The 9,054-nt window shown below is 39.3% G+C and overlaps 1 protein-coding gene across 1 annotated transcript; it reads right to left on the bottom strand.

Moving 5' to 3' along the window:
• Nucleotides 1-515: 515 nt before the first annotated feature.
• On the bottom strand, nucleotides 516-6,890 carry LOC141649045 (uncharacterized). Its single transcript, XM_074457748.1, has 8 exons — nucleotides 6,042-6,890; nucleotides 3,152-3,315; nucleotides 2,981-3,090; nucleotides 2,468-2,590; nucleotides 2,218-2,284; nucleotides 1,746-2,160; nucleotides 1,556-1,673; nucleotides 516-1,492 (listed from the first exon to the last, which is right to left on the bottom strand). The coding sequence occupies exons 1-8, from the start codon at nucleotides 6,888-6,890 to the stop codon at nucleotides 516-518; spliced, it is 2,823 nt and encodes a 940-aa protein (XP_074313849.1).
• Between the last annotated feature and the right edge of the window lie 2,164 nt (nucleotides 6,891-9,054).

Genomic DNA, 9,054 nt, shown 5'->3' with positions numbered 1-9,054 from the left:
CAAAGTCCCTATGATGCAATGCTTTGGGTAACAGAAAGAGTCCCAAATGATCCTGCTTTGAGAGAAAGGCGCCCCCTTAATTCTAATCATCTCATAAAACTTGTCTTTGTAATCAGGGGTCAGGAGGAATTGGTGAACTTGTGTAGGACTACCAAGGAGCTGAATCAGGAGGTCCCTACACTTAATGATACTACAAAACCAGGAATAGGTTGCAGTAAGATGGAATCCCCATATATCAACATCCTTGAGAATGTATGCCTGCACCCACTTCACCCAAATAGTGTCAGAGTGTGTGATAATCTTTTGAAGCCAAGTGAGCATTTGAGCCTTATTCCAGCTAAGGACCTCCTTAATATCCACTCCTCCTTCATTTCTGGGAAGACAGAAACTATCCCACCCCTTAAAAGCATGCCTGTTGTAACCTGGCTAAATATCCCATAGGAAATCCTTACAAAGCTTGTTGATTTTCCTGACAATCCCTTTAGGAAGGAGCACACTAGATCCCCAAAAATTCTTCAACCCAAAGATGACCGAATTAATAAGTGTGTCCTTCCTGCATAACTCAGGGAATTGGTAGCCCAGTGACCAATCAGAGTCTTAATCTTGTCCAACAAAGGAGCAAACATAGGCTCAGTTAGACGAGCATGGAATAATGGAATGTCCAAATACTTAACCGGGAAGCTACCCTCAACAAACCCAGTAGCAGAAAGAATAAGAGCTTTTAGAGAGGGAAGGACTCCTCCTAAATAAAGACTCATCTTCATAGGATTTGCCCTGAGCCCAGAGTATGAAGCAAACTGTTCTAAACAGGATTTGACAGCTCGAACAGATGGCAGGTCACCTCTAGTAAAGACTAATAAATCATCAGCAAACACTAAGTGTGTGAGATGTATTTTCACACACTTAGGGTGATAGAAAAAATCAGGAGCTACAGGCAAATTTCTCAGGAGACGGGAGAGAACCTCCATACAAATAGTGAATAAGTATGGTGAAAGGGGGTCCCCCTGTCTGAGCCCCCTTTTTCCAGGAAAAAAGCCTTCATTAATGCCATTGATGTTAAGGGAAATATGAGATGTGGTGACACAAGCCAAGATCCATTTAATAAATTGAGGAGGAAACTGGAAGAGCCTTAAACAGTCATCCAAAAACCCCCAATGCACAGAATCAAATGCTTTTTTAATGTCAATCTTCAGAATACATCTGGGGGAAATGAGGCTTCTATTATACCTGAATGCTAGTTCATGAGCCAACATAGAGTTATCAAAGAGGTCCCTCCTTTTTATAAAAGCAGCCTGCTCAAGCCCAATAATCTCACCAAGAACATGTTTCATTCTATTAGCTAAGATCTTACTCACAGTCTTATAGTAAACTGTGCAGCAGGAGATTGGCCTAAAATCAACTACAGTCTTGGGTGAGTCAGTTTTTGGAATCAAAGTAATCACAGTAGAGTTGGCAGCACGAGGCATAGGACCCTTCTCAAAGAATGCCAGCACTGCCTCAGTAAAATCAGGGCCAATAATCCCTCATGAGTCCCTAAAGAACCCAGAAGAGTAACCATCTACTCTAGGGCTTTTATCCTTATAGATAGAAAACAAAGCCTCTTTAATCTCCTGATGGGTGACAGGAGCAATCAAAGGTTCAAAAGTATTAAGGGTCTGCTGAGCAAAGAGGGCCTATGGAAGAGGAGTGATAGTTTCAGAGGCACCCAACAGATGCTTATAGTAATCCTGAAATGCCTGAACAACCTGAGTATGACCAGTATGAAGAGTTCCCTGGGTATCCTCAATAACCCCAATGGTGTTCCTGAGCTTCCTTGATTTAAGATGAGCATAGAAATACTTTGAGTTCTGATCACTAAGCTGCAGGTGTTTGACTTTTGCTGTCTGATTTAACACCCTCATCTCAGCCTGCTTGAGCTTGGTGTAAACCTGAATACACTCCTTTTCTTGAGCTAGTAGGAGAGTATTTAAGGGGGAAGCCTGTATCTGGATCTGACAGTCATTGAGTTTATCCCTGGCTACAGCCACTCTAGTTTTGAGTCCAGAGAACTCAGAGCAATGGAGAGCTTTGAGATCCTTTCTTAAATTTCTCAGCTTGCAAAATAAGGAGTAAATTCTCCCCCCATGAGTATTGAGCTGCCATCCCTGATGAACACAATCCCTGAAGTCAGGAGAAAGAGCCCAACAATTTAAATACCTAAAAGGCTTGGCCCTCTACCTAACAGGTGGGTTAACATTCATAAGAATGGGTGAGTGATCTGACACACCTGCAGGCAAGAAGGCAACTGTAGAGATAGAAATGTAAGTATGCCAAGCAGCATTCACTAGTGCCCTATCCAACTAGGACCATTTTGGGGAACCACCTTGTTTGTTATGCCAGGTATAAAGACCTCCAGTATAGGGGTGATCAGAAAGATTACAGTCAACCAAGCAGTCCTAGAATTCTGTCATCTCTCTTTGATGAATACAACATCCCAATCTCTCATCAGCACTCAGAGAGACATTGAAATCACCAAGACAAGCCCATGGAATCTGGTGACCCATGGAGAAATACCTTAATCTATCCCCATAAATTTTCCCTATGCACTGCCCTGTTGTGAGCATACACAAAGGTAACCAAAATACATTTTTGGGTAAGAATATGAGTAACCAGACAGTGAATGAACTGAGCTCCCTCCTCTAAAAGCTGAATATGGACAGTTCTTGGGTTCCACAAAATCCATATCCTTCCTCCAGGGTGAGTGCCATAGTTATGAAGAAGAGAAAACCCTCTAAACCTCTTCATAAGAGTCTCCTGAGCATATCTAGACTTAATGTGAGTTTCCAGAATAGCTCCACAGTCCACATTATATTTTAATAAGAAGCCTAAAACCTCCTATTGTTTTAGGGGGCCATTCATCCCCCTCACATTCCAGGAAGTAATGATCATTGGGGTGAAAAAGGGGGAGGAAGTCCTCCTGGCTCATTCTCCACAACATTACCCACTTCATGAATGGCCTCCTGCTCTACCCCAATGCAAACAGTAACAGGCACCTCTATTACAAGAGCAGAATATTTATTAGCCAAGGGAGAAACCACAGTATCAGCAGTGCTAACAGAAGTTTTAGAAAGAGTATTCTGAGATCCTTTTTTTTGCTGGTGTCACCACAAACCCCTCTTCATCTTGAACCTTAGATACAACAGGAACCACCACAGCAGGTTCAACAAGTTTGGGCTTATAAACCTGCTTAGGTTTATTTCTATTACATCTGTCTTGAGTATGTCCAATTTTTTTGCAAGTATGACAGAAATGGGGAACCCATTCATACTCAATGTTCTGCAAAATAGTACCTCTATAAGGGGTCTGGAGAGTCATTCTGTGGACATGGGCCATATGCACGCCAAGCCGATCTGTGGACGTACATCGGTCTCTTTGAAAGCCACGCTCGGCGGCGTAAAATGCTTTCGACCGGATCGCTTTAGATCGGTCGGTATCATCTCGGCAAGGGCCGCGAAACGATGTAGAGATGTTCGGAGTCGCAACCAAGTATTTGTAGGATGCTTGTAACCCGTTCGAAATCATCTTTATACCTAAGTCAATCAAGGCAAAAAGCGGTGCTTGACATAGGTACTAAAGATAAGGACTCGTCCCCCTTTTAGCATTCTATGCCTAAAATGACTCTCGTACGCCCTGGATAAGGCCATCCACTATCCAAAGGTTCTGAGTAAGGGGTGAGGGTACGTATTGGGAAGCCCTTTAATCGGACACCCAATACCGCCCGCGTTAGCGGCCTCTACTGATCGATCGTGGTTGTTTAAGTGAAAAAGTTGATAGAACGGTTAAAATGCATGAATGCGCATCCAAAAGTTTAACCTAACATGTGAGCTTTCTAAGTCGGTTTGTTAATCCAAATATCAAGCATAAGATGTCAAGTTGGATTTAGATTGATTTGCATGTGAAAACGGAAATTAAACATCCATTTACCAAATTCGGATTATGATGCTTAACACGATCCATTTATTTGAAAAAGTGTGTTTAAATAACAAAGTGTAAAAACACAAACTTGTCAATCTGATTCGTCACGTATTCGGATTAACCGTAATCGGGATCGTCCTAGACAAGTGCTAAAAACGAGGCAGATTAGTGCCAGGCAGCCCCATTGGGGCGTGAGCCTATTGGCGAGGGGAAGGGGTCTGCCCAGGTTTTGAAATATAAGAACAGGCGGCCACTTGGGACGCGAGCCATGAGCCGACCCAAGGGGGCGTCTCCTGGTTGTTAAAAAGGTTGTTTAAAACCGTATTTGTGATTAAATAATTTGCAAGTATGATTTGCATGACTCAGAATAATTACTATTATGTTAGTAATATTCGTTGTCGGATTTGCATGTTTGAAAAGCATAATTTACAAATAGAAATGTAAAATGTTTGATTTGAACTAATTATGTTAAGTTCAATTATTTGTAATTAGTCAAGTTTGTCATCGTACTCGGATTAAACCGACATGGTGTAAATAACCAAGGATGATTATGAATTATGACTAATATATTTAAAAATGTAAATAAATGAGAAAAATGGTAAATAAAAGAAAAGGGTGTTAAAATACCCATTAAAATGTAATTAACTAATAATATCATCGAGTCACGGAATAGACCGTCATGGTATAAAGAACCAAGGATGATTTTTATAATGGTCAAAATATGTTTATCATAAAAATAAATTAAAATGGTAAATAAAAGAAAAGTATTTCCTTTAAAATGTAATTAACCAATTAATGTCACCGAGTCACGGATTAAACCGTCATGGTATATGGAACCAAGGGTGATTATAATTTATGGCTAAAAAGTTTGTCGTAAAAATGATTTGAAACATTTGAAATGGTAAAAACCGATTGCAAATAAGAAAGAAATAAAGAGGAAAGGCGAGAACAAACACGGATGAGTCTGACCTGGACACCCACAAGAGGCGCGAGCCTCCCTGCATAGCAAGGAGCTCCTGTCTCAGGCCAAAACTCGGTTTTGGCTCGTCTAACCTATATTTGAATCGTGTTATGCATTGTTCATGCATATAAACTCATAAAAACAGTAAAGACATGAAATAAATGAGATATTTACACCCTCAAACTTACGTGTATTGATGTTTGCGAAGTAGACGACTTTAGAGACGGTTTTCTCGTTGTGACTAATCGCGAATAAAGAAGTTTAAAAAGGTGCCTTAAAAAAGGATTTTAGTTTTGAAAATATGTTAATTAAAACATGTTGATTAATGAATCGAGTTGGTCAAATGGGTCGGTCGAATGCACGGCGACGGTACCAAACAAAATGTGTAAGGCTTGTGTTTACGATCGGTAGGTCGTAAACACGTGTCGATTTTGTGACTTAGGAAGTCGAGTCTAGAAGTTTAAGGGAGATGTGAGGGGGGCGGACGCTCGCGTGAGTTTTGTGGTGTGTGATGGTGGATATTTATAGATAAATGTGAGGAGGTAGGTCGGTTGTGTTTTCTTTGAGGCTAAGCAGACACCCTAAAGAGGCACGAGCTACCGCGTGATTGAAAGGGGTGTATTGTCCCTTTCAATTTGGACGTGGCCTATCCTCCATCCATTATTGATTTGTGGTAATCAAATAGGATGTCGTGTAACAATATGGGCATCTAATAAGATGATTTTGGTGTTACTTGGGGCAGGTGATTTGTGTGCTTGACTCAGGTTTGACCCATGTGAGTCGGGATTTGAATTTCGAGTCGGTTTTTTGGCCCGGCGTCGGTTTTGACTCTCATTAGGGTCATTTTAATGGAAATTACATGATAAAGACAATCATGGCATTATTTTCGACATTCGAGATTTGGGTTGACTCGAGTTGCGGGTTTCTGAGTCGGTTTTGGGTCCGAAGACGGTTTTAACTCTAAATAGTGTTATTTTAATGCAAATGAAGTTAGAAAACTTTTAAAATCATTTTTCATATCCGAGTAGTGCATTATACTGTCTCACGTATAACCAATCCAAGCACGCATATAAAAAACACGTTATAGTCCGATCATCATCGGGTGGTTTTTGGGAGGTGCAGATACTGGGTATCTACACATTCCTTTCGGGAGATCCTGTGATAAATCCACTTCAACCAAAATCCTAGCAAAAGCAATCTTACTCTTGTTTGTTGTAGGCTCATCAGTACATATTGGCCTACCAACAAAGCTAGCTACCTTACTCAGGGCAGATTGAGACCAGAAGCAAGGGTCTAAATTTGGGAAAAGGACCCAAACTGGGACAGAGATTACAACTGACAGCTCCTCTGCAACAGTTGGAGACCAAGGTTTGAAGACCAAAGGGTAGCCATTAATATTCCAAGAATCCAATTGAACACTTTCCATATCCTCCTTACACAAAAACCGAAAACAGTACCATCCACGAGAAAAATAGAGAACCTCAGGTGTCGTTATATGATTCCAGTGTTTAGAGACTAAAGAATTTAGCTTTACAATAGAGGTTTGACGACCCATAACAGTTCCAACAAGAGTACAACTCCAGTAATCAACCTCAGAAGCAATATCCTCCTCATCAATAACAACCTCCTTATTAAGACCCTCAACAAAAGATAAAGCCATACCCTTACTGGAGGATTTCAAAGCCTGGATATAGGGTTTTTTGGTAGATGTCGAAGTAGCAGGAATAACTGGGGTAGGAATAGATGTAGAAGATACCTGCGTCACATTAAGAGAAGTAGATGGAGCATCCGTAACTTTAGAAGCCGTGGCCGGAGACGGTCGTTGGCGAGAAGTAGATTTATCCAGAAAATCCCCTAAAATCGCTGTACCAGGAGAACGAATCGGCTCACAATCACGTTGTCCATCAACTACTTTGTCATGGGATCTAGTCGGGCGACCGATGACCGGTAATTTGGGCGGTCGACCCCTCGGCATAGCTGCGACACCCTCAAAACGAAGGTTGAATGCACCACTCAATCGCAGATTTGGGAGAAAATTTTAGAGAGAGAAATTAGAGGGAGAGGGGCAGAATTATTATTATTATTATTATTATTATTGTTGTTGTTGTTGTTGTTGTTGTTGTTGTTGTTGTTGTTGTTGTTGTTGTTGTTGTTGTTGTTGTTGTTGTTGTTGTTGTTGTTGTTGTTGTTGTTGTTGTTATTATTATTATTATTATTATTATTATTATAAACCTTCCGTCTCCATATTCTCTTTATGTCTTTTCGTCTATCCTCTTAGTAATGACAAAAATAATTTCATCTCTAAACATAAATAGTGAGTAATGTACCATAATAAATATCAACTAATCAAATTCCCACATTTTCAAATCTCAAGCCAATAATCAATTTTCCATAACTCCTTTCATAATAGTATATATTTAAGTTCTCATCAAACTATTATATTGAAGTATGATTTCTTCTTACATTGTTGTATAATTTTCTTATTTTTGAGTAGTTTACTTTCACTAATTTTTTTGGTATTTTGTATTATTACTAATTGTTTTAGTGTCACTTTGTTCTTCTTCTTTTTCTTATGTTGCACTTGATACCATTAAAATTGACTTATTTAATAGTTGTATTTCTAGGTTATTAGTGTAAAGCAGATTTTAATTTATTATTTTCTTTTGTAAGGCTTGGGTGACCTCTATTGACTAAATTTTGCACTATCTCATGTTTTGAAGGATGAAAATCAACGTTAACGTTCTCATCAGGCTGTCTTTTTCGGTTCTATAGGGGTATATTATTTATAGTTTTATGAATAAAAGTTGCAATTTTTGCCTCATATTACATGTTTTGGATTAAAGTTTTGACATATAGGTAGTTAATGTATCGCACTCATTCTCTTTTTTTTTGAATTCATTGTATAAATGTTTAACCTTTATTTTGGTTGCAAATGTAGTATTTAGAAAAATAAAGAAATCTGAGTGACGTATCCACAATGGAAAAGAAAAATAAGCCACCATTTTTTGGATTACTGAAGGCCCATAAGGACATTTAGGTGGACGGTATTACCATTGTATCTAAATTTTGCTGGGAGGAATAAATTTTGGATTTTATATCGTAAGATTTGTAGTTGTTTTTGTTCCGAAGTTGAATCATAGGGTATTTGTTTAAACCAATCATTATACGCTTCTAGCTTAAGCAAATGCTTCTTTTCGATATGAGTCATCTATCTCTTTCGCAAACAACTCTTCACATTGTTTTAGGGTTCATTGGAATTGATGCGTGTCATTTATATGATGTTTTACACCCTATTTTACACGCATTTCAGAGCTCATTTATGTAGTTTATGCTACTATTTTCCCTATTTCCGTCTACTTTCGTGTTTTTGTATAATAATGCAGAAATATGAAGAATCCAGCGGAAATCGAGCCAAATCCGTCCCTAAGTAATTAGCATTGCATTTGACATGGAGTAGTGACTCGAGAGATGAACTTGGTGCGCATTTCAAGGCCTGAAAGGTGTATTTGCGTGAGTTTTAGAAGCGGATTGCCAGCTACAGTGGTCTATAGACTGACCTACATGGTCTATAGACCGTCAGAATGCTTCTCGACATTGCAGGCTACTTCAGATGGCTATATCTCGAGTTCTTGAGCAGATAATCGAGTGATTCCAATTGGAGGTGAAAGCTTATCCTCTTAACTTTCCAACGCCGTGTAGAACGCCTGATTTGACCAAGTAACGAAGAAATGGTAGCTGTTTTAAGATCGGTGCGCGCTGTAGAATCCGTCAGAATGCAATTCTGTACAGCGCTCTTGGTCGATCGACTGGGTTATGTGGTCGATCGACCACTCCACGAGTCTGACGGGAATTTAAAGACGAGATTTAGCTTAAGCCCATTGTATATTAGGTTTATGAATAAGAGTTGCGTGATATTCCTATATAACGTAGCTTTAGTCTTCAGTTTTATCATTCAGTTTTGATCAGTTTTTCATCATCAAATTTTAGGGTTCTTTAGTTTATAATTATTTCCTTCAATAAAAGCTATTTTCGCATCCGGTGTCGACCTTTGTTCCCGCTTCCATTCGGTATTTTTGATACGTGCATTTTATATAGTCCTTTTAGGCCTTTTTATGCACGTATTTCCATGCTTTTATCGT

Source organism: Silene latifolia, chromosome 1 (genome assembly GCF_048544455.1).
Source record: "Silene latifolia isolate original U9 population chromosome 1, ASM4854445v1, whole genome shotgun sequence".
Taxonomy (NCBI): Eukaryota; Viridiplantae; Streptophyta; class Magnoliopsida; order Caryophyllales; family Caryophyllaceae; genus Silene; species Silene latifolia.
The sequence above is the reverse complement of the archived record's forward strand: the minus strand, read 5'-3'. Positions and strand labels throughout refer to the sequence as shown.